General features: G+C 39.6%; 1 protein-coding gene across 2 annotated transcripts in view; it reads right to left on the reverse strand.

Annotated features, from left to right (window-relative positions):
* The window catches only part of TLN2 (talin 2), a 202,094-nt gene that overhangs the window by 18,158 nt on the left and 157,212 nt on the right, over nucleotides 1-26,724 (reverse strand). For both annotated transcript variants that reach the window (XM_026856212.1, XM_026856213.1), the window contains 10 exons: nucleotides 26,165-26,266; nucleotides 24,668-24,787; nucleotides 21,970-22,116; nucleotides 20,317-20,483; nucleotides 18,733-18,916; nucleotides 16,601-16,726; nucleotides 15,244-15,360; nucleotides 12,848-13,033; nucleotides 7,472-7,579; nucleotides 2,756-2,861 (listed from right to left, as the gene is read on the reverse strand). In XM_026856212.1, the coding sequence (XP_026712013.1) occupies nucleotides 2,756-2,861; nucleotides 7,472-7,579; nucleotides 12,848-13,033; nucleotides 15,244-15,360; nucleotides 16,601-16,726; nucleotides 18,733-18,916; nucleotides 20,317-20,483; nucleotides 21,970-22,116; nucleotides 24,668-24,787; nucleotides 26,165-26,266 (1,363 nt within the window). The remainder of the gene's footprint in view (nucleotides 1-2,755; nucleotides 2,862-7,471; nucleotides 7,580-12,847; nucleotides 13,034-15,243; nucleotides 15,361-16,600; nucleotides 16,727-18,732; nucleotides 18,917-20,316; nucleotides 20,484-21,969; nucleotides 22,117-24,667; nucleotides 24,788-26,164; nucleotides 26,267-26,724) is intronic.

Genomic DNA, 26,724 nt, shown 5'->3' on the forward strand with positions numbered 1-26,724 from the left:
TGGCAATGTGTTTCTAACAGCAATGTAGAGGAGCCCAAAGCAGTTTCTGTAACATATCCAAAAGGTCAACTTTTTTTTTTTTGGTTAAGTTTTTGGTATTTCTCTTGGCTCAAAGAAATTTTGTAGGTCCACAAAATGAATACTTGGCTGAAGGTGATCTCAGATTTTTAGAAGTTTTCAGTGCATTTTTATTTTCAATTTCATAACTTTATTCTCTGGATGACAAGACTCAGAAAGCATCCCTGTTCTGGACCGAGGGAAGCAATGAAAGAGCCAAAAGGATAATCAGATGGAGAAAGAAAAGGAAACCAGAAAAAAACTCTTCTAAGTTCATAACTACAAAGGGCAAGGGGAAAAGTAGCATCACAGATGGAAACAAAAAAGGATGGGAAGCAGTGTACAGCAGGCAAAGGAAGACTAAGCTAAAATGAAAAAAACAAAGAAAAAGATCTCTTAAAGCTTTGTTAAACTTATTGAAACTGGATCAGAAAATCTGAGCGAACCTAATATTCAAACATCAACCGAAACATTAATTTTTATTAAGGAAGAAAAACTGGGGAGAAGGATAGTGGCACTTTGCATGAGGAATAGCATAACCCATGTCTGATTCATCAAACATCAAAGGAAATAACCTTGAATTCTTATGGGTCAGCATTGCACCAGATAAAGAATGAGGCAGGTTTTTCTATGGATGACCAAATCACAGGAGAATACAAAATGGCTGGCTCCTATTTATGATGCGCTGGGAGAAAGCTGAAGTACATGGTACTGTAATCCTAGTGAGCTACATTTCATGCTGCTAATCCCTATACAGTATGTATATATGTATTTTATATCAAATATTAAAACATTACCAAACACAATTTCCTAGCTCAAATGGTGTACAAGATGAAAGAATTCTGTATTAAACTTTAATATTGGCAAATAAACAGAGAAAAAAAATCTTTGTGATACGGGTAGCATGTACAAACACAGTCAAAACCAAACTTGTAAAATGTGGCAGTTCCTCTTCAAAGAAAAACATCCCACAAAGGTAAAAACTTTTACATGCTAAATTGGTTAGGGGTCTAGAATTTTATCATGTATCTGTACATGAAAATTAAGAATGAAAATTGGGAATGGTTAAAAAACCATTTTACTTTCTGCAAAAAAGCTTCTAAAGTGCATTTAAAAAAATCCCCTACAGGCAGTAAGTGAAAAAAGAAAGAAAAAGTAAATTTTTATTTTAATGAATTAAAATAAATCAAATTTAAATTATTTTACTTTTCAAATTAGGTCATTAATTTTAAAATTAATGAATTAAATTAAAATGCAAAACCTACTGGAAATTAATAAATATCTCCAAAAATGAGGACAATAAAAAGATTTTTAAAAAAGCATTTAGGGAATAGAAAAATTCTGGTATTGGCTTGGTTTGTTAGCAAATGAAAATGGAAATTTTGAAACATAAGAAAGAGTGAAAAAAAAGCTGAAGAATTCAATAAATTTACCTGAAACAGGGAAAAAGCATAATGTAGATCATTGTTACATGAAACAGAGTAACTATATTAAGACATAGAGGAAAAAATAATCCTTAAAAAAATAATAAGGTATTCCCATATATGTAAAGTGTTTAGTCAGGACTCTTTTCCAAGGAATGTGGACTGATAAAAGCAGGAAATAACTGAGGAAAATCTGCAGTTTATATTACACAGAATATCAGAAAAATGAGTATAGTGTTCTCTGGCCTAGCTTAGGAAAGAATGATGAATCAAATATGAATTTACTAGAAGCTTTTGTTGGGGAGGCAGAGGGCAGAATTTTTAAAAAAAGTAATTACAGTGCTTTATTAAATATATATTTTACTGTAGCATTCTATTACCTATGAGATTAGAGTGCTCATATGCCCTTCTGATGGCTGTGAAGATTCCTTTAGACTGAAGTTCCCAGTAAATCTGGTAATAGATGTGCTTCAGCAGTAGGGGTCTCATATTTAACACCACCACCCTTAGGTATTCATCTCATTAAAAATGCAGAATGCTAGAACTGTTACCCTAAGAGTTCATGAACACCACTGGATAAAAATTTTACTTAAGGAAGTATCTGAGAAAAATATGACTCATCTGTTTTAAGAACGGTGAATTTATGCTAAGCAATGGAATTCACTGCTTATTTGAGTGCTGAATTTATATTCGTCCATAAGTTGTTCAATTCTAAGAGCACAAGAAATCATCCAGACCACAATTTTCATTGCTTCATTAACATACCTCGTCAGGGCAGGACCCAGACAGAGGATGTAAGCACTGTAGGTCTAAAATTGACATCACTGCTAGAGGCTGAATATTAATTCAGTAAGATGATGGTATCCCCTTTTATTTGAAGTTGGAAAGCAACTGTCACTGCAAAGCAAAGGACTTATTTGGCTGAACAAACATAAGTATAAGGAAAGGTACCAGCCTTCCAGTTACAATTCAGCCACCAGTTCAAGAGGAGCGATACTGTATTTTGTTTTCTGCTACTGTGGAAAGGCCACATGATTTACAGATGACCTATGACCCACCATAGGTAGTGGGAGAGGGTCAAAGAGATGTTTTCTGTGCACAAGTGAATACCATCTGAGAAATGAAAAGAATGGAAGTAGATGGCACCAAGACACCTAGAACATATTAAAAGGGATTTTGTTAGTTTCTGGGTTTGTTTTAAACTAAAAATATGACAGATCATCATCTCTGGAGTAAAAGGCACACTGTAGTGGTAGGCAGGCTGCCCAACTCACCTTTCATTGCTTCTGCCGACTGGATGAGCTCTGTAACAGCACCAGCAACCCGCTTGGAGAAAGAGGCCAACTGATGCTTTAGTTCTGGAGTTGGTTTTTGAAGGATCTAGAGAAAAAGATGAAATGTAATAATGCATATTCCAGAGAATTATGGAACATTCCCAAGGTACACTAGTCAAAGACTTTTTTATACAGCAATCGGCTGAGAGAATACATGAGTCCAGTGAGAGAAATATAATTGTCAATGAACCACTAGGAGCAAAAGCTTACACTGCAATCTCTGATGCATACCTGGAAGTAGCACTGCCTTCCATTTCCACAGGAACTGAGAATATTGTCTGGAAGTTCTCAGTAATAAAACCAGGACAGAATTCTCCAAAACAGAGGCGTGTGAGTATGTGGGAGGAATATGCAGCTCTAGCATTCCATTCTCAGATATTATAGTCATTATATTTACACATCAGGCTTAGACTTTCTAGACTGCTGGAGAGGAGCTGATTTTCTAGTATTAACTGGTTGGTCACTATGTCTAAGAAATAGAATTACAGAGTTCTGCAAGCTAGTGCTAGTTGCCTGTTCTGGAAAAAAAAACCCAGCAATGGTGAACACAATGGAAATGCCAACCCTGGGCAAGACCCTTATATAGAAGGGAATGAAAGACACCTCTGAACTGAATTTGCATCAAGTATTAAACTGCTTCTTCAAATGGAAAAGAGCCAGATATTCAAACAGCAAAGCTGAATTCTTTTCCTGAACAGGAACAACATTTACATTTTTAATTACCATATTGTAAGGGGAAAAAAGGTAAATTTCTGGAAATTCATGTATGCTCAAAAACTACTTCTGATAGGAGAGTGACAGATATACAGAGACATTTAAGAGCAAAACAAGAGGTTGAGTCTCAAAAGTCACATTCAGGTGTGCATTTTCTTATTGTTTTCAAGATGCAAAGCAGCTCTGAAAAGTAGGTGCACACTGAAAATACATTTTATCTTTTTGTAAGCATGTTTCCCATTTTGCTGTTAAATGTCTAACCCCTTGACAGAATAAACTAAACTGAACTGTTTTCTTAACTTTTCCTGGTGAGAACTCTGCCGCATGAGGAATTCTATCTATCTGGACTGTATGGGTGGACAGGACTCCTGCTTCCTAAGGATGATCTCTCAGTCAACCACTTTCCATAGTAAACAGAAGTACATGAATCCTCAATAGTTAAGCAATCTGCAATACTAACAAAATATCGCAACACCGTTATAACCAAGTGTCCTGGTTTGAGGGAGCGGTGGGGGTTTTTGGCAGCTGTCAGAAGCTTCTCGAAGCTCCCCTGGCTCAGGTCAGACCCACCTCTGCACCAAGGCCGGCCGACAGGCTGTGCCTCTGCAATAACGTATTTAAGAAGGAGAACCTGGGAGGAGCGGTGGGAGCTGTGGGGAGCAGCTGGGAGGAGAAGGTCTGTGAACACCGAGGTCAGGGTAAGGATGGAGGAGAAGGGGGGAGCTGCGCCGGGGCAGAGACTCCCCTGTAGCCCGTGGTGAGAGGGCAGCGCCGGCCCCTCTGTCCCCCCGTCACCGGAGGAGCAGATACCGATTTGCGGGCCGGGGGGGCCCACGCCGGGGCAGGCGGCGGTGCCCGAAGAAGGCTGGGGGCCCTGTGGGAAGAAGCCCCGCTGCTGTAGCTCGGCGCTGGGAGGGTCCCAACACGCGGGGGTGACCCCACACACCCGCGGGAGCGACTCCTGTCAGAGCTGGTTTGTGGAGGACTCTGCTGTGAGAGGGGCTGCGCTGGCACAGGGAGGAATGGCAGGAGTTTCCCTCTCCCCGAGGTGGCAGAAGCGTCAGGACTGAGCGCACCCCCCACTCCCTGCCCCTGCGGGGGAGGAGGTAGAGATATCGGGAGCAAAGCGGGGCCTGGGAAGGAGGGAGGGTGGGGGAAGGTGTTTTCCAGATGTGGGATCATTTCTCAAGGTCCCACTCTGTCTGTTGCTGTTAGTGTCTGTATTAAATTTATGTTCTTTTTTCCTTCCCCTAATGAGTCTGGATTTTGCCTGCCTTAAAGGATGAGATCATCCCTCCCTGTCCTTATCTGGTCAGTTCCTGGGTCTCTTGCTTCCCTCCTTCCCAGCATTGGGAGGGAAGGAGCTGCATGGTGCTCAGTTGCCCTCTGAGCTCAAACCACGACACCAAGGTTTATACAGTGCAGAATCCCTCAGTATGGCAGAAATTGTGCATTGAGCATCTCAAGGGTTATATTCAGGACTATAGCAAAGAATGACATTTTCTGCTCCAGCAACTGACACTAATGCTGTATATGGCAGTGGTGACAATGTTGGAATTGAACAAATGGATGCAAAATTACAACTAGGTAGTTAGCAAACTGTATTGTTTTAAAGCCAATTTAGAAGCCACAGCAGATTCTCATCCCCTTCAGAATCATGTACTGTCATAGCATGAGAAAACAAAAGCTTCAGACTTCCTCTCAACTCAGCATGCATCAATATTGACAGAGATGGAGTGTACAAATATGTAGGAGGGCAGGTCATCCTTTAACATTGCTTAGAGTACAACTTTGAGGTTGTTTTATACTAATTTTTGCATGTCCAACAGCTTTAATTAGTGTATCCCCATGCCCTACCCCTAGCTAGGTGATTAGAGGAATATTCGTTAGAGCAATCAAGTCAGTTTTGTGCCACTTGACCAATGCAACCTCTGCACACATCAAAACACTGGTTTGAGAAATTTAGATATTGCATTTGACAACTCTTGCACCTAAAAAGTATCATCTTCAGAAAGAAATATGGCTGCTGAATAATACTCCTTGGCATCCCTGTGTTGAGACATTCGTGCAATCATCCCTACCCTGACTACCACGGGCATGACTGAACTTACTAACAATTGTATTACAAGGTGCCATGTGGACTAATAAAGAGATGTCTAATCTGAAATGATCTGCATTTCTGGAGGTTATAAATTAAATGAGATTGTAGACCTAGAGGTTCTAAACTACCACAGTAACAGGGATCAGGAAGCAACAGGATTATCTCACGCTGAAACCATCTTGCTGTCATTTTCTTTTATTAGAGCAAACCAAATCTAAGCTAGGATGTTAAGTTAGCAAGATTGTGTATGGCAGGAGAACAGCTCAGGTAATAACAGAAGAGGCAAACAAATCACTTGTCTTACATCTAGACTGTGTCCCTGCCACAACTCCCAAGAGTGAGAAGTCAGGGGAAAGAGGGCAAAAGCCCCTAGAGCAAAAAGTCTGTCATTTACTTGGTTCAACGCTCCTCTAAAAGTGATCTTTTTTAATCTACTTTCCAGATCCTGTTTACATTTATAGAGCACAGAATGGATGTACTATGTATGTATGTGACTAATTCTAGTCAGACTTCAGCAGAATCAAGACGAAGTTACCATTCCATCCATCTTTTTTCCCATACAGGCATTATGCTCTTCAATTGTGGTTGTAATCTGGGTCAGAGTCAGTTTTGTAAGGCAGTAAACACTGAGGGGGGAGAATTTTCTCATGGCTTTAGGGCCCTAAAAGCAAAGCAGCCTAAGGTAAAAAAAGTTTGTTCTGCCTTATTGGGCTTCAACAAGACAGAAAAATAAAACGAGCAAAAATCGACTCAAATCTTTGGTCTGCTCTGGCATAGCTTGAAACAAGTACAATGACTGACATCAAGAGACCAAATCTGAAAAATTCCCCAACGTACTTCTAAACTAAAAATGGATTGGACATCTAATGCTAAATTACTTACTGCTATGCAGCTCTAGGAATTACGTTAACAAGTTCAATCTTACTTGAACTATTTTCCCTGCTAGTGGCAAGCATAAATGTGACTTGACTTGTATGTTACATATATTTCCATGAGTAATTTCCATGTAAATGATCAGACATGCTGTATTCCCAGCAGTAAAGATGACTTGGATTTGCTAATCTGCAGTTAGTGTCTGCAAATTTCAGTTTCAGAGACTCTAACAAGTCAGTTTAAAGCCACTTAAATCTCTGGGCATCCATGAAGCTGACTGCTGATTTAAGTCACCTCCAGAAACTTCAACATCTCACAAATGTTAGTTCAAACACACATTACTGCTTCCTACAAATGTACTAGCAATAGAACAATATATTATGTGATAATTATGTATGGTCACAAAAAAACAACTGACAGCAGGATTTGTGAGTTTGATTTTGAGCTGGAAGAAGTTATATGCAAAGCTTTGGGTGTATCATGTTTGGCATGAGTTGGAGAGTGAGGCAATGCTGGCTTGGGGTTTTGGGATGGCATTGAATAGGTGCTTCATTTTCCTGGAATCAGGACTGCAAGAGACATGTAAAAGTGCTTTCATAGAGATTACATCATCTCCTTGGTCTAGGGGACAGGAGAGTGCCTAGTATGCGTAACGCTTAAGTGGGCTTAGAAGAATGCTGAACTGTCTTATTTTAATTGTCATTGACCATTTTTAGGTCAGGACCTGTACTGCCTCCAGATCTGATCCACAACTCGGTCCCATTTAAGTACTTCCAGTCTTCCGTCTGTCTCAGAGTTTGAGCTGAAGTACCGAGTTTACTCTAGCTTGCGTTTCCTGAATAACAAAACTGTTCATGATCTTGTGACAAACTGATAAAAATGTGTCACTCAGAGCCACTATAGCAAGAGGTCAGAGAGATTATTCTTCTTGGAAGGGATCCAGCATGTGCATGCAGATGACTCCTTACCAGGAGAACATGTTCCAGGAGTTCCAAGTATCCCAGGGTACATTCTGTTCCAAAGCGCAGGGCTCTCTCTCGAACTTCTTCACTCACATCTGGGTGATATGATGCTTGCTGAGGAGGTAAAACAACATTAGTACCCCAAAACTGCTCCCACAAGAGAAGGTCAACACAGAGAAGTTAGGGGAAAGAAAAAGAAAGCAATTTTTTCATAATGTGCAAATGACATTCAAGCTTGAAGGCCATCTGTTTCTGTTGTAAAGGTGTAAGCAAACTGCACTCAAACAGCAGCAGAGCTCTGGTTCTGAGAATGGCATTGGGAACACTTTTCCTTTTATCAGCACATCCTCCTGTCTGGGTGTGCATCTGCAGCCTTTCTTAGTGTCCTTCCTTAGGTATTGTCAGCAGCAGTACTACTTCTTTCTGACAGTTGAGAGCAAATAGAGAAACCATTGAAGAACCATCTGAAAATACAGGAGGATTTATGATTTCTTCTGATGAAAATGTATCACTTGGAAAACATCTTGGGGCTGGAATGGGCTCTTGGGCGGCATATATACTGTTCCACAGCGCAAAGGTTATGCTATTGCGGCTCTTCTTTGTTACTAATACCAACAAAAATAAAAATTGTAAGTGTAGATTTGCTACCCATAAATGGCCATTTACATCTCATGGGATAGAAATAGGCTAAACTCATTGTTTTCTTGTAAGCCTGTACAGCCCACCATCAAGGAATGAAAGCAGAAATGACCATCCAATTTAGAGACCAAAGCACTGGGCTGGCCTCAGAAGACTTTTGGCCAAGGAGAGGTCAACCACCAGTCCAGCGCATGGGTTGAATGTGGGTCTCTCACTTTTCCTTCTACATTCCACAAGATGAAGATAATAGTTTGTTCCTTATAAAAAGCTTTGCAAACAGCAGATAAAAAGTGCAATGGAAGTGCTGGGATATTGTTACTCTACATGAGAGAGACCAAACGCAAACCAACCAAATAATCCACCCACCCACCCAAAAAAAGCATTAGCTGCTTTTGGTTATCTGGTAACACACTGTATGGAAAAGCTTATTAATGGCTTTAGCTTGACACAGGGATTTAACATGGCAATAGGCAGTGCTAGAACCATCTGTTTAAATACAGAGAAGCAGCAGAATCAGTTCTCTGACTTCTTAAGGATTTCCACAAAGTATAATGTCTGACATCTGACATAAGCCTGACTAATTCAACCATTTTATTTTTATTAAAAAGTGAAAACTGTAGTCTCCTCAAGCCTTGTATATTCTAAAATAAACTTATAGGGAATGTTTTTACTGAACAGAAGTGCTAGTTGTTGACAAGTGAGACTTTCTAAAAACCTTAAAAAAGAGCATTTCCTCTCACAGAACAACTCCTTCCACCCCTGCAGCCTCACATCTTCCATTGGGATGGGGAATTATCTCACTGCTCACTTATTTGGAGTCCTTCCTGCAACCCTCAACACCCCGAGCGAGTGCTGTTGTCAGCTGGGCCTGGAGCTGGTCTAAGGGCTCCCTCTGCCGGGAAGTTCGAGATCAGCAGAGCACGAAAACGGCTCTCATTAGCCACCTCCATCTCTTCATCTTCTCAAAAAATAATCTGAAGGGAAAGGAGATGGGACAATACAGGATAGGATTTTTCCCATCTTCAGCATATTCTGAACAAGCTCCAGAAGACTTAAAAAAATCCAGAGCAGCTTATTTTTTCATTTTCCAATAGGGCAGAAGGATCCCCTAGTGGTTTTGTACCAATACATTATAAGCATCCTAATATGACTCTTCCACAGTTAGATATTATTGTTACACATGCAGTTAGAGCAAACATCTGTAGGAAAGAAATATAAACTTTTTGTGCTTTGCACACATAGCCAAGACTGATATCAGAATGATTTGGGAGCATTTTTAAGGTTCAATGGATCTTAAACAAACTATATCCTTCACAGCACACTGAAGAGGTGATAAAGTAATTTTAGGAAGACATTTTTGTAACCCAGAAACATCCCAACAGAAATGTCACTACACTAGTTAGAACTTCCAACTGAAATGTTTACTTTTCCAGACTTGCACAGAAAGGCTGCCAAAGCATCTCAAACTGAAACATGTGTCCGAAGAACCAGAATACACATTTATTTCCTCATGGCGAGGTTTCTCTTCACTATCAGCCCTCATTTTCTCTTCATGTGCTTTCAAATCAGTAAGGCAGCAAGCATGACTTGACTCTACTGCTAGAACTACTAGTCTGTCAGCACTGATTGTAACTCATGGAGGCAATATAGTCAGAGTCAAAAAAAAGTGCTGTTTGAAGGAACCTAGAGAATTTACGTAGTCCAACCTAAAGAGTGGGTCAGCATTAAATTCAGATCAGATCACTTAGGTCTTGGAAAACCTCCAAAGATGGAGATTTCATATCCTCTTTGGGAACTTGTCTCAGTGCTTAATTATCCCCACAGTAACTGGAAGTTCCCATGTTTCAGTTTTTGACCACTGTGCTTCGTTCCCCTGCCGTGCACCTCAAGTAAATAACCCAGCACTGTCTCCTCTCACCAATCTCCTGGTAGGTTTTTGAGGTCCCCTCAAAGCCATCTCTTTTCCAGGCTGAACAGGCAGCTCGTCAGCATCTCCTCACAGGGTCTGTGCTCCAGTCCACCTGTCTGGGTGGGCTCAGTCCAGTTTTATCAGTGCCCTTCTTTTGGGGAGCCCAGAACTAGACACAGTATTCTAGATGGAGTCTAATGAGTGCTGAGAAAAGTGAATTATCGTTTCCCTCAATCTACTGGCTATGTAATGACCTAAATCATTACTCATTCCATTATTTTCTATGCTTTTGATGGACGATTCATACCTGCTTCCTTTCCAACAGCAATCATTAAAAATAGTGATATTATGCACAGGTTACTTACTGCATAGTCACTGCTTTGTACAAATAGGTAATAAAGAGAGAAATCGTTATTTTCTTAAGGGCCTGCTCTAACGTTCTGTAAAGGTAATTACAGTGTTTCCACTGACTTTTAATGAGTGTTGTCTTGGTTCATTATATCCCACAGAAATCCACCTCACTGTCTTTTGAAATGGCATCTACTTATAAGCATAGAATTAGTAATGAGCACTGTAAATTCATGTATAGCAGAACAAGCACATATATCACTGCTAATAAGTCAAATCCCTTATACTACTTGCCTTAGGCTGCTGGTAATGAAAGAGAATTTAAATTTAAATTCCTGACATCAGGGAAGTCTGAGCTATGGTCTATACAATTCTATCATAGATCATATACATGCACTTTTGTCTTAGCCCAAAGGACATCAAAATCTGATTATTTGTTAGTGTTCATTGTACAGACAAGCTTAATCATATGGGAAACCCCTCCAGTATTTGTCAAATATCACAAAAGCCAAGTTGCACTGCATTGCACAGCTTTTACAGCACAGTGAGGCTAAGACTGCTGGTTCCTACCCCTAAAATTCAAGGATGTGAATGCCATGTATGGTAAACAATTTGTAGAAACTAATGGCATAAAATTTTTAAGTCTCTGAGCAAAATTTGTAGAAACAGGATTTTATATATAAAATTTGGTATTAACTGTATATTTTAAAGCTTTGTTGAATGACATGGCTATTCTGTAATACATTTTAGATAGTGCATAGAATTAGTATATCTGGAGACTCATTCCACTCTTGATTTTAGGGAAGCTAGACAAGATAAAACTAGATCTTACTCCTTGTCAGTGTATCAATACAGGTAAGTAAAATGATTCCCAGCCATTTTCCTTCTGATGATTGTTTGCTTTGTGAGGGTGGTTCCCTGGGGGATTACAAATGCTTCTCCAGCATCCCAGACCTCCATTGTTCAGGTTGCAGGAAGTTTCATCCTGTCAGCTGTTTGCAGTGCATGAACTCCAAACCCATCAAATTAAGTGGGAGCAAATGTAAACATAAAAAGATGAATGCTCATAATTACATGTTCGAAATTACATATTGGGCTGTGTATTGTGTATCTGAGTGTGTTTACAACATTTTTGGAAACAGACCATTCTGTTCCTAAGAGTCTGCTGCCTGTTTGGAGACTGAAACAAAAATGTGTTTGCACTAGCCACTTCCAAATAACAAAGGACATTTAGTGTGCCTCAGCATCTGAATTCATCCCTAAATTGATTTGTCAGAATGTTGCACAACTATGAGCTATCCTTCACCTCCCTTAGAAGTTCCAATTAACTGGATAGTACCTAAGACATATTAGGCCATGGTAGTTCTCATGTAAGTAGCACACTTGTTTAGTTTTCCTGTGCAAATTAGAGCTGCTTTGTTTTGTTGACCTGAGTTTATGAAGTGAACAGAATCAAAATTTAAAGAATGTAAAGTACTCAAGGACTGCCAGACACTAAAAACTGTCAGAAAACTAAGTCAAAATAAAAAAGTTTCTTTCAGTGGCTTTGTATAAATCCAGTTCTATTAGAACTTGTACATTTGTAAGAGAATAATTTTAAAAACAAAATTAACCCTTCCAACTGGGCAGTATTAGCCTAAAAATTAATCTAAGGCTGATATAGAAAGTTAGGATTTGAACAAATATTGAAAATCAGACAACTCACAGAGCACCATTATTTCAGTCATCTTTCATACATGTAAAAGCAAAAGTAAATAAATATAATTTGCAGGAAAAGGAACTTCTGTGTTACTACTGAGGACCAAAAGGAATGAGATCTTCATAATCCCATTTTTTATTAATTTATGCCTAGATCTTTTTTATCTTCAGAACAAAGCCAAATGGCTTAGTGACCATTTATGAGACATAATTTCCCCCCAGTTTTGCAGGTCAGTTTTTGAAGTTGTCTAGCTCAAGCAAGTGTAGAAAATAGGGTATCTATTTTTAGTGCAAAGGCAAAGCACATTTTTGAAAAGCACAGAAGAAACTGAGCAAGCCGACAGGTTTCATTAAGGGGGGAAAAGACTACTTAAAAATAGACCTGAGTGATTCCTTTCACCATTCCTTTCACTGTTCCTAGAAATACTGAAATCATATTTGTGACCATAGGATTATTCATATCTTCTACTACTTGCGCAGATTGTTTGTCTTCAGTTTAATAGGAGACTGAAAACTAGGAAATTTCAGGTCAAATAAAACTTCTCATTTTCACAAAAACAAAATAGTCAATATTAGTGCGTTTCTTTTTTCGTGCATAGCACAGAAAACCCTTTCTGAGAGACGTTCTCTTAAGATTTTCATAACCGTTAACTTTCTCACCTGAAAAATAGAGCATTAATACAAAGAATCTGAACAAAAACTATAACATTGAAGGGATTTAAAGGCATACCAAAAAAAAAAAATTAAAAAAAAAAAAATCAATCTTAGGCAAGGAAGTGAATCTTTACCTTACAAGCTGTTAGCATGTCAGCTACTGCTTTGCGGCTCAGATTTGCTGTAGCAATCACATCCTCCTGTCTGCATGAGTTCCCAGCTGCAACAGCTTTGGCAGTTGCCATGGTGATTCCTTTCGTCATCCGGATTGATTCTTCAGGTGATGATGTCTTTTCTGGAACCTCACTTGACTGAAACACCTAAAAGCGAAAGCAGAAGGAAAGCTGATACCATTCAAGTCAAAGCAGAACAACCAGGAGAAAGGACAGCAAGTGGAAGCAGCCTTTGAGCAGCAGGAAATTAGAAACCTATCTGGAGTACTTGAATATCATTCTTGCTTGTCACTAGCCTGGCCCTGATAAGCCTGCTCACCTACAGACAGCAGAGAGAAACAATAAGCTGAGGGAAGCACACACACACAAAAAGTTAACCCATTCATCTCATCTGCCATTTAACTACTTGGGTGATAGTTTGTTACAGACAGCTGTTCAGAGTGTTACAGGACTGAAATAATTGCTATTCCTTTAATTACATTCTTTTTTCATCCTGACTGCTGCTTAGGCTGCTCTACTCACATGAGGAGATCTTTCCCCTGCAAAGGCTGGGCCCTACCAAGCCCCTGTTGACAGCACAGTGCAGGACAGACAAAGAACACTGCTAAAATATTCAAATGTCTCTTAAAAAGGTAGAGATGGAGTGTTGCCTCTTATGCCATACTCGGTCTCCCTTAGAAACCTAAAGACATAATTGGGTGAATCGTGCGAAAATAGTTCAAATTATCTGACAGTACACACTACTCTCATGAATACTGGAATACATGAACTGTGGTAAGATGTAGGTAAGAAGAGCTGGGTAACCTTATTTTTATCTTGTATTTCCTTTTCCCAAGCTTTAGCCTGTATTTGCTTGCCATTCTTTTACTGTGAAAGGGCAATGTGGAGTGCACAATTAATCAGGAGAGGTTTCTTGACTACACGCAGTGCAACCTAAGTAGGCTAGTGGCTACAGAAGGCAAACGTCTCAACAAAAACGAGCCTGGTCTATCCCATGCTTCCAGTTAAAAAATAAAGTCTAGTTAAATATGTAAAGGACATCTCTCAACATTGCTCAGATTCAGTCCCTGGAGTTCCAGGCCAAGCTTGATACAATTCCTTCAGCACATACATGCCATCCTCGGTTCCTCTCGACCATCTCCTAGTACTCCACTTTTCTGCCTGTGAAAAAGATAACACCACCACCACCACAGACCCATTCCTGAGCAATGCTGACAAAACGAAAAGGAAGGGGAGGAAGATTTCAAAGAGATACCAACAGACTGAGAAAGCAGATGTGATCATGCACAATCTTTCAACAACAGATATGGACAGGTTTTAGATCAGAGTTATGGAAAGGAACATAACTTAGCCAGGCCTTCATGAGGATACACGACAGTAACATGCACTAGATACTGTACAGATAATTTCTGATCAGATACTGAACCAGGAGTTTTTACCACTGCAGACACTGTATGAATTCCCAACTATATAGAGATATGACACCGCCCTCCCCCTGCCCCTAAACCCTGGGTTATTTCTTCATTACAACAGCATTGCTCACACAACAAAAATAGATGTTTTATGGAGAGCACCTGAAAAGTCAAAACTGTGCCAGTGCAGTTACAGTGTGTGAATTGGTAATCCACAGACTATACAATAAAATATTTTCTGCTGAAGTCTGTGCCTCTAGGCTTTTTTATAAAAAAAGTAAAGGAAGGAAAAAAAAAATAATCAGGGTTCTTCACAAACATGCAGGTATTAATTTAAGTCACTGAGCAGTGTATTACTAAAATACCCCTGAAAGCTAGAGCTGGAAGCTATACTTTTATACCTTAAAGAGGAAGGAAAACAACTGTCATGGTCTAACACCTAATTTAGGAGAGAACGCCATACTATTGTTAATTCCTGCTCAGACAGAATATCAGATAGCAGGCTATGTATCACTGGTAGTATCATTTCATAATAAAGGAAAAATAGAAACAAGATTAAACTGCAGATGCAATATGGCTATGATGCTGAGGAGACATTACCAAAGCCAGGATCAAAAAAAGTGAATAGCATTGTACTCAGAAAAGAATATTTGTAGTGAAAGCTTAATGTCTAAAGAACAAAGCAGCAGTTGCTTCCAGAATTGTACATGATGGTAGCATCTCAAATCTCAAAGTGGAGACTGGTAACGTCTGACAGTAGATAGGCTGAACTGGCATTGTAATTGTACTTTCAGAGATGATTTGCAACAGGTAGAAAGAATCAAATTGCATCCAACACACTGCAAAGCTGTAAAGCATAGCTTGAGGAGGAGTGCCTGGGCAGGCTGGTTTGAGCATAGGAGCATACTTTCAAAAACTGCCATGTATGGCTATTTTGTTCTGTACCGTGAGTTCCTGTTTGATGTACTCAATTGTGGCCTCAAGAGCTCTTGTCCCTCGAGTAGCTTCATCTTCTACTGCTTTAACAGTCTTCAAAAGTGATGTGACATTTGTTACCATCACCTGGAGAGAGGTGAAGACAAAAATACATGATTCTTTCCTCCCATTTTTCTGAGACAGCAGGGTATGAAGCAAGGCAAATTAAGCTAGGTAGCATTACTACTTCTAACAGGGCCTAAGAGGCTTCATGAACTGTACCTGTTATGGGACTAAGGACTAAATACCAACTCTCCTGTCGTCCAGTTTCTGAAAGCTCCCTGAAAGCTGCAGAAACGTAGCACAACTAACTGTAGAGCAATACCATCTTAAGTGTGAGTGTTCTGGCAAAAAGTTTACAAAATTTGACAAACAAATGATGGCTACAATGAAAAACTAAGAGACAGAAAGGCCAGCTTCTTGACAATTACGACTTAAAACACAGAAAGCTCTCCACAGCAGGAAGAGTGAAGAAGCCACTTCTCTTGGCTCAATGGGTCATTTTCAAGTATTGCCTCAACAGCACACTGCTGTCAAGTGCTCTGAGAGAGGCACGGGTCTTACAGGTAAGCGACAGACATGAGAGTGAGAAGAGCTTCCAGCCAAGCAAGAAGCTACCACACCACTCTTACAATGTGAAAGCAGAAGTAATTCCACCTAAATCTCCACATCTGGAAATATTTTGTAGACACGAATCCACAAGATCTTTGTGAGGCAAAGTCATAAAAGACCTCAGGTGCAGGGAAAATAAAGCACAGATATCACGGGTATAGTGTAACCTTTGTGATTTTTGAGCTTTGATACCTATGTACTACCTGGAAAGATCTAGGAGAGAGGTGTCAGAAATGCACAATATCCTACTGTAGAGTTATAGGAGGGTTTTTTTCCCCTTCCTTTCCTCCCTCCCCACCCTTCTCTCTCCCTTCCCCAAGCTGCAAGGTCTAAATAAGGAGGCCACATGCTTATCCTGCACGTATGCCATTGTTTAGAATGTAGTATTTAGGTACCACTTTATACTGGATAAATTTTAGTCTATAACATTAATAAAGAAGAACCTGCCCTCCGATATGGAAGTTTGTTTTTAGAAAGATTCAGAAAGTACTTTCATCAAAATCACAAAAGTCATCGGACAGCATACAAAACCTGATAGTTTCATGGAAACTCAATAGTATCTCCTTATTTTTCCTGTATCATCCCCAGATGATAATGAAACAAAAAAAGAGATAAGATTTCAGGCAATCAGAAATTGCTGAAATCCAAGCTTTGCATATATATCAAGTGTGATTGCATAGATACTTTCAAATAAAATGTAAGAATAAGGTTTTACCTTGGCAGCACCTTTCAGCTGGTACATGGATGGATCATCTGCTGGTTTGCTGGCAGCTCCTTTGGTAGCACCAATGAGATCAGAAAGAGCCTTTGCAACATCCTTGATAGCATTTATCAGGACAACCTGTAAGAATGAGAAATAGCCATATACCTCAGGCAAGAAACAGCAGTTTGGTTGAAGATGTGGTTTTTAGAACACAGGTAAAAAAAAAATCTACTACTGATAAACAAATAGTGCCACCCTCCCTCTACTCCAGTAAAACATGTAACATTCTGGAAGAGAAAGAGCTACACTGACAGCTACAGGATTTCATACAACTGGTCAGAATCTATAAAAATTACTACTTCCTGTGAAGAATTTGTAATGCTGATTTCAGGTAGGATTTCCTTCCTCTGAGGTTCTCCAAGAGGAGGTTTACTTTCCTCCGTGTTCTTCACTCTTTGGGTGGAAGTGAGACATGAGCATGAAAACTGATTATAAGCTTACAGTGTAATGCTACAGTTATGTACCAATTCTGAAATGACCTACTGAAAGATCAAATGTACTTGCTATGGCTAGGTGTTAGGGGTGATAGTCTGTCACAGAAAAGGAAGTCAAACCTCTGTAAGAGGCTACACAGAACTAAATGCTGAATAACTTCACTGACCTTAAAGTCAGGAAAAGTCAAATCCAGAGATACTATCCCCTAAACCCAAGTTCACAGACAGAAGTCCTCAACAAAATACAGGCACAACAACAGGCTTTTTAACTATCTTATGGTATTATTGAAATAACTCTCTCCTCCAAATCCCTCTCCTTTGCCCTTTCCACTAGTAGAAAATCAGATGTTTTAAGTATTTTGCTGGAATTCAGAAGAGTTATTTTTAAAGAAAATGTTGAAAGATGCGTGAAAAATTAGAAAGTTCAGGGGAAAAAAAAAAGGCATGGAACAATCACTTCTCAGTAATGCATTTCTTTAGCATTATAAATACTAAGAAAGCAGCCTTATTCCTTCATGTTTGTAGTTCACTGTAACTTACATAAAAGTGAAGTCTTAGCTTTTCCTGAAAAGTTTAGCTTTTGGTAGCTCAGAAGATTCTTAACCATGAAAATAAGAAAAGAACCTGAGACACAGCACTGACTAATGTGATTCTCTGTTGTCCAACTGCCTATGTTGTGCAGCAACTTGCGCAACAGAAACTCTGTTGCACCAGGTAAAATAAGCGTTGCTGCTATGGAAAAGCTGTTGTGACATTGTCATGTGCTAAAGCTATTAGAAATGCTCCATACACATGATCCACCGATTTCAAACTGGCAATATAAAATTGCTCCGAATAAATAATTACTTGTGCACAATAGCTTTTATTCTAAGTACTGATTATTGGCTTTTACATATAGAGAAAAGCAATGTGTGATCAAAGTTTTGCAAATGTTGCTCGTTTACGGAAATCCTTCTGTTAAAAAAAGAAAAAAGGGCTTCCAACAGTATTTTCCTAGAGAGGAAAAAATCTTGGAAGTTTAATCCATCATACAGGTCAAGCAAAGCAGAACACACATCCCTTTCAGAGCATTATGCAAATGAGCAGGCCTTTTCAAACCAACTTGGTACCACCACAGGCACATCTGCAACATGCTCGCCAACCTCGATTTCACCAAGATACAAACAAACAACTGAAGAAATATTTGAGATAATCTACACTGAAGGCTGAAGTTGCTGAGTTAAACGAACAACAATGCAGATATAGTTGAGAATGGCAAGAGCTTGTTAGCCTACACAAGTACACACAGCCCAGCTGTAAGCTGGATAAGTAGCTTTAAAGTCATGCAAGTTATTTAGAATAAAAATGGGATGAGTCAGGGGTCAAATCACAACTTAGTAGAAATAAGACAAATAATTTGCCAAAAGCATCCCAGCTGGAACACAACCATGAAATAAAAGCAAAAATGTTACACAAAGGCCTGTCTGGTTCCACTCATTATTTTAACCTCTTGATTTTATTCTAAAAAAAGAGTGATGTCTGAGTAAACCTAGAAAAGTCCCAAGACCCTATTGTGTTGCTTAAAAGCAGAAGTCCCACGAGATCTTATTAATTGAAAACTGCCTCTGGTCTCTTATTTAAGAGTATCAGAAAAATTTTAAAACCTCTTACCTGTGTTTCAGGATCATCGGATCCCAAGCTGGCCGCTCCCAATTTTACTACCTCAGCAAGTTGAGTGATGGTGTTAGCTGATGACTGAGCCGCTTGGGCCAGTTTGTCCTGACTTGAAGCAGCACCAGAAACCAACAGTTTTGTATCTTCAACTAAAGCTTTTGCTGTTTTCAGGATATTTTCCCTGTAGCAAAAAAACAGGAACCAGGGAAGGAAGTGGAAAAGGAGAAGAGGAAAAAAACGTGTTTTTCTATGTTATGGTGACTAACAGCTACATAAAAGAGCTGATGTAAGTCATCATGGCAGTGTTCACTCATGACAATATAGCACAGGCCAGGTTGCAAGTGGGAAAAAAAAAAAGGACAAGACCACTATTAAAGCAGTAGCATTGTATTTTGGGCTAGATACAAGGCAGTTTATTAAAATGACCCCACCCTGAAAAAAAATGAGGTAGGGTAGTAGCAGCAGAGAGCATTGCATTTTAACACTGAAAGAAAACCTGGCCATGCTGTGAGAAAGTAACAGCTGTCAAACTTCCATCTTAATAAGCATATTTTAAGGAAACCAACAGCATTTTTTTTTGACGAATGCAGTGGCAAGAATGGCAAGAGGAACAGAGAATGTGATCTAGTCAGGGTTCCCCTCACTATATACAGGTTTTGCCATGTCAGGACAACAAATCCAAAGCAACATTTAGGTCAAAAGAAACCATATTGAGTATGTGTTTCACAAATGAGTCAAGTTAACTGAGAATCAGAACCATATTCACATAAAATGTCAGCCTAGAAATTAATGACACCTGTATGAAAATCTCTGACTTTCAGTCTGCAGAATGGCAGCAATTTACACACCACTGCATCCTTCCTCTTTCTTGAGCAACTGGCAAGGTGGGAAATAAATGCTGGCCATGCAGTTGTTGTGTAAGCCGACTAGGCTGCGAAGCAGTAAGTCAGTATCTTGGCTGTGAAACCCTCAGTTTTACTGCAAAGGACGTAACAGTCAGATGCTGCAAATCTCTTAACGTGATGAAAATGCTGTGGGATTGTGGCAGATGCTACTTGAAGGGAAAATGGGCTTATCTCTGCCAAAGGGAAAAACGCGTAGCATAGCTGGGCGGTTTCCATTGCTGCTACCCACAACAGCATTAACCATAAGCATGATTTAGCAAGACAAACAGCCAGACAGTCAAGAACAGCTGTTGGAAAAAAGTAAATAGAAAATTTCTCTTCAGTGTCATGGACAGTTAATTTTTGCTACTGGAATAACAGTGCATGGTAGTCTATGCAGTGCGACAGCTTGAATTAAAAAAAAAAAAAAAAGCGCCAAAATAGTGCTCTAGTTGCGATCTTCTGTCATAAGTGCTCTCCAGCTCTTTAAAATTCCTTCCTCACAGAAATGAAAAAAGTCAAGTTTGCTGTCCTCTATCAATATCCCAATTTTCCTATTTCTCTTCTCACTCCACTGCCATGAGTTTCATCCATGGGAATCTAGATGGTAGAAATTTATCTCCACATGCTGGTTACTTCTGCCAGTTCCACTGTTCCCCTGTGCACATGCCCTTCCATTCTTTTCAGTTACACTGACCTGTGGTCTGCAAACGATTCATTGTTCTCGGCATTAAGGGTTCCAGCAGTAGCAAACATGATAGTGGTGTCCAGATCTGCAATTATCCCCGACACGGCACTAGCCGCAGTAATACAGGCTTGTGTGCCTTTGTTTCCTGCTTGAAGGGCAGATAAAACTAAGGAGACCTGGAAACAACATTAAAGCAACAAGCCGGTCATTGAAAGAAAGCCTCATTACAGGTTAAGCGAGCTCTTTAACATGACTGGAATGAACAAACAACGGGAAGTCATTCTGCAGTGCCATTTTGCAAACTTTAATAAACCTCTACTTCCCCTTTCTCTTATTTGCTCTCTTTGTGCAGTAGCCATTATGACGACTAAAGATTGTCTCAAACTGAAGGGGACTTGAGCTATGAAGTCCACTTCTCAGACAGAATGAAGTGATCTGTTCATCATAGGATGAAGCACATCAGGTAGCACTTGAAATACAGTCAGAGGTAACGTAGTCAAATTCTGCCAAGATAAATGTCATAGCCAAGAGCTACTGCTTTTCCCCTAACATGTGCAAATAAACACCAGCCTCAAGCAGCCCAGGAGTCACGTACAATACACAGATCTAAACTTTAACATCAGAGAAACAGAAAGTATAGACTCTCTGAATCCACATACTAAATACTGTTATAGAAAATTACAGGAAGACAATATATGGCTTCGTATCTGTAACACTTCTGATCACTAAAAAAGCTAAAGGTCTCCATTTCATGTAATTAACATTGTACTTGCAAAGCTCCACAGCTGGGATGTTGTTCTCATGCTATACCAGGGTCCTAAGTTTTGCTTTTGCAAGAATGTATTCACATCTGGGGATATGTATACTGACTCCTAATAATGCAGTTCTTCCTGAAATTCTGTTAGTCGTCCTTGAATGGGCTGTCACTCTGATTCATTATTACTCTCCTTACCAGCTTTAACTCTTCTTACAAGATATTGTTTACCCCTGCCTAAATTCGGAATTGCTGATACTTCTGGGGCATGACACAGTGGAAATTTTGTACAGCTAAGAGCACACTAACACAAACTGAACTGGTGATGTTTGGTGAAATACAGAAGTAACTGACATTTGACTCTCAATGTTCATGCCCAACAAAAGGAGAGATAACTGGCAAAAAGGTTCAGCAAAGCCAAACTACTCAGTCATTGTATTTGAAGCAGATGTTTCCAAAGACCAAGAAACCCCATTCAGTTTGAAGATGCAGTTCTAAGTGCGTTAGCTTGGCCCAGTCTTAAAAAGGGAGGATGCTGCTACAGGAAATCACATGCCATCTACCAACCTCATCACGGCAACTGTGGCCATTCATGTGGACTCAGTATTTCCAAGGCTGTGCCTCATTAAGGCACAAGTGCCATCTAGGTCTTAGGGATTAGTTTTGGACCAGACTCCCTGTGGTTGGAGGCTGAAGCTTTATTATGAGACATGAACAAGGGCTAACCATGGGCTAATCTACCACATGAACTGCACTGAAAGAAAAGTAAGAACTTAATTCAGCCAATATTGTACTCTGATGAGAAGTGAAAAAAAAATATTTTCCTGAACCCAAACAATTTGACTGGTTTACTCCCTGAGGAAGCTCAGTAGACAAACACTGTGGGGTAACATAGAGGGATTTCTTACCTTTTCCGTGACGGCACGAGCACATTCTATCAACTCCCTTTTGGTGTAACTGTCTGTAGGGCAAATCTGGAGAGCTCCAGCTTTTTGCACAAGAAAGATACAGCCATGGCCAAGTTCTTGTACCCGAGTCCTGATCTGGAACCCTATCTAAATGGTAAAGGAGGTACAGGTAAAAAGGTAGCAAGAGCAAAGTAAATAAATGTATGTCATGCTGGTACGCTGTGTCAACACAAATGGAAACACAGACACTCTGGTGAATTTTTATTGCCAGTATTCCACCCATCACTATACTCTCTGCAGAGAACTGAAAAAAAGGATAGATACAATACCATCTACTCATGTATCCCAACCTTATAAAAGGCTTACTAATGAAACAGGAGCACTAGTGAACTGGACCCTGGGAAAGAAAAGGCATAAGGTGTGTACTCAAGTCAACTGTATGTAATTCAAGTACACACAACTTCACCACATTTGAATAACACTACTTTATCTCCCAGAACTGTACTGTCAGTGTGAGCTGTATTCACAGCATGCACGATGGGTAAAAAGTACATGTTTACACTGCTGAAACTGGGTCAAAAAGTATATGACTGTTTGGTTTTGAATCTCACACAGAGTGTCAACTTTCCAGAACCAACCACGTACATACAGAGCACTGAAATGTGCCCTCACTGCTTCTGATTATTAACAATCCTGCAGCATAAGCTGTGTGGTCCCTGTTTAGAAACACCTGATAGCTTTAGTACCGCTATGTACTTAGGCATATAAGTGCATATTGGGATTAATAAGTAAGCAGGAATCACAGTCATTAGTATCACAAATTGAATTATTTCAACTTCAGGCAGAAAGTAACGTGCAGAAATGGTAATTCAATTTAACGATATCAAGTCGAATGCAAGCCAATGCTTTTCACATAGCTACTGAGCACAAAACACTCGTTCTATCAGCGGTGGAATGTAACTACAAAGTCAAAATCTCTTTGAAGATCTTTTATCTAGAGAATATGATACATCTGGTCACAGTGAGATACCCTCTTACCCTATCTTGACAAATTTTATCTATGCTCCATAACCAGAGGCATGCAGGGAGAAGAGAGAGATGAAAGGATTTCTATAATCGGGCTCAGACAATATGCAGCAACTACTGTAACAGGTTAATGCAACTGAGGTGAATAATCCATATTCCTCTGATAGCAAGAGGCATCTAAGGCTGCATGGGGAACCTGCTTCTTCTGTATCATATTATGACTCAGAGGTACGGAAAAATGTCCTGTCAATGAAAGATACTTGTGCTCCTACTGGTTGCCTGCACCTCACTTTCAGGACAGGAAGTTATACTTGAAATTGCTTACAGGCAAGACAAAAACCCCCATATATATATCTTTTTAATTCATCAAAATATAAGAGATCAAAGGAAAGCTGTATAGTAAATAATTAAGAGTCTTCTTTGTATTTGCAAGTTGTCTGTAAGTGAAAGTCCCAAGTAATTTAGGAGGTTCTGTCTTGGTCTATGGAACTGTACACTATTATCACAAGCCATTTCTTTCTGAAGCTGGACTGAGGTTTTGACAAAAGGTTTCTGTTCTTTGACTGGGTAATTCTTGTAACAAGGCTTGTAGCATAAAAAGCCACATTTATGAAGTAAAATATTACATCTTTTGCATAGTCCCTATGCATAGTTAAAAATCTTTTGATTCATAGCACTCCTAGGAGAAAACTTGTTCCATAGACAGTTCACATGTATCAAGAGCAGCAGGAGGGCTGAAGAGAAACAGAAGCAAAGCTGGTTTGAAGTTCTGAACATTGACTAAAAACATGTTGTAGTGAATCATCATTCCTATTGTTATACACCTGTGCGCATGAGCAGTGGTGAAAGTGAGGTGTGCTATCAGTAACTATATACTTCATAGTAGTAAATATATACTCCATAGTACTAGGTGCAGCTTTGCCCCAACCTGTGAAGGAACACTGAATAGACAGCGTGTTTGGAGCAGGGAAAGGTTGGTATCAAAGACCCAAACAGGTGTCTCTCCACTAACTGTTTAGAAGAAAACAGTACTTACAACACACACGTGTAAATAACTGTTGATATTCTAAGATTTCATGGCATTTTGAAAAGACACACAATTTTGCCAGGCTCATCATCCAGTGAAAACAAACTTAGTAGAGTTTTTGTGTGGCTGCATATAGTTTGCATCTTAAAGTCTGCTTTTAGTGACAACAGAAGTAGACTGTAAAAGAGATCTGTATAGCCAAAGTATGCCTATCATGTTGACTTGGTTCATATCATGGTTTCAGTCAAATTCTTCTGGGAACAGATATACTGTCCTGTCCCATGTTTCAAGTGTCAGTGGGCCAGAGGGAGGACATCTGGTTGTCTATCAGACAAAGTGCACACAGTATAAAGAGTCCTTGTGTAAAAAAGTGGCTCATGAAGCAAAGGCAGTGGAAATGCATTCACTGCATTTATTTTAGAACCACTGCAAAGGCATTTGAAAGAAAACACATTACCCAACGGTTTGAAACCTATTGTGTGTCTGATAATACAAAGGATGTATCATATTTGGCAATGGCTGCAATCAAGCGAGGTGAATAACCCTTGTCACTCTGCACCATATTTATAGTATTCTCTACAGTAAAAGAGTACCCATGTTGACGCCACCATGTACAGAGAATAAAGAGGTCTAAAAACTGCAGACCTCCTCTGGTTCTGCTGTAGCTGCAGCCATTCGGCCCTGGAGAGCCAAATGCCCATAGTCATTGGTCATTTGTGATGCAAGTCCTCCCAACTCTTCCGGGTTAGTAACCGACTTAGTCATCTGAAAAAAGAACACAGGCAAGAGAAAAAGAAAAATGACAGGCATGAGAATAATTTGTTAATACACTCCAGCTTAGAAGCACACTCATTTGTTTGGCCACACTGATGAAATGGGGTAAACCACTTGCCATGTAAGGGAGCTGTCCTCCAGCAAGAACTCCATGACAAAACCCAAGCAAACATGCTTTATTAGAGTCAAGGTAAACAGGCACTCATGGAACATACGGAGTAATCAAAGAGCAGCAGTTAGAGCTGGTAATTCACTCTTTGAGACAGTGGGGTGACAGGCCAGGTACACAGTTACTCGGACCAGTTGGGGAAGTGGGTTTTGTGTGTCACAGCCACCTTATTCTGTGAAAGGTGAGCTAGCCTACATCAGTCTCAGCTGGTGTGGCATAGGAACACGAACATGGAAAAAAAATCGGAGGACTGATGCAAAACATGTCTAAGATACAGGAGGAGGACCAAGAAGAAATAGGTATGACTATGCAGAATGCCTTGGTAGAAGGTCAGTATAAGTAACTGGATCTCTCTTTAGAAAAAGCCTACCTTTTAACAGAGATATTTCTTCTGTCTCCAATTTATGTTAGTAAAAGCCATGGAATTCCATCCTTGGGGCAAAACTAGTTTAGACAAATTTATACTGTTTGCCAATAAGCTACAATGTCATAGATAGCAGAATCATCAACCTGTCTTGACTGCAACAGCAATCAATTTTGTAAAAAATCCTGTCTGTAGCACACATAAATAGTCCCCTTACCTCTGTTAAAAACAAACAATCAATGGAAATACTTTTCAAAAGACAAACATGTTATGGTAAGCACTACTGTGAAACACAAGTTAAGAAAATCTCGATTCAATGAGTGTTGTTTTTTCTTTTGTTAAACCCAGGTGAATCACAAAAAAAGCAAGAAAAGAACAATTTGAGATGTTGATCTGCATTCATTCGTAAGTATTACAGGGGTCTGAAAATACTACTATTTCACAGGCTAAATGAAACAGTAAGTGTGAAAGGGTATCCTGAAGTCATCACTAAACGTAAGGTGGTATTTCAGTGACAGTTAAAAAAGGCTGATGAAAAAGTGTGTAGGTGAAATGTTCTCCTTTTATTCTTATAGCAAATGATCCAAATAAAAAGGTTTTGTGCAGAAAAGCCACCACACTATCCAGCTCTCCTCCTGTAGAGGGCCACTCCTATCATCACGCCACTAAGACCAAGAGTTAAATCGACAAAATAACTTCCTTTGCTCCATTACCTTTAAAGAGATAAGGTTATTGACAATTAGCATTATAAAGAGTTTCACAACATTGTGAAAATCATTCCACGTTTCTTCTGTATGCAGAAGAGTTTGTACTTAGTTCTAACCAAATATCTTACCATTTCTTGTGCTGTTACAGCAATGGCTTTAGAATATTTCACCACAGTGGTCTGATAATCAACAAATGTTCCCTTGGGATCTGGAGGCGTACCTTCATCCAGCTGCAAGAAAAGAGAGAAAAACACAGCAAAAATAAGAAGGTCATTACTAATAGCATACTTTATATGTAGTAATGTTGTATTACATATTCATTTCTGTATCTCCTTCATAATCTACTCTTTCTTAAAATATGCAAGCAAAGACAGTGCACCAGGATGTATGGAGAATCTCAGAAAAGGCTTTAGCCCATGTTATGAACATGGAAGACAAAGAGAACGTACAGCGCAGAGTTTTTGAGCACAAGGTCAACTTCTCATGCAAGGTCAAACCACCTGTAGTTCTTGGCTAATGTAGAAAGGAACGTGCAACTGTTATGAAACAAAATGTGCTTGCAAGAAGATAACATAAAATTCCTTTGCACGGTAAAGGCTTCAGTGCTGCACACATTTAACTTGAGATAGGAAAAGCCAATTATTTGGACTGAACTCATTTACATTTTGCAACCGTGCATTTGTAATAG

This window comes from Athene cunicularia (assembly GCF_003259725.1).
Source record: "Athene cunicularia isolate RWA chromosome 10 unlocalized genomic scaffold, athCun1 chr10_part1, whole genome shotgun sequence".
Lineage (NCBI taxonomy): Eukaryota > Metazoa > Chordata > Aves > Strigiformes > Strigidae > Athene > Athene cunicularia.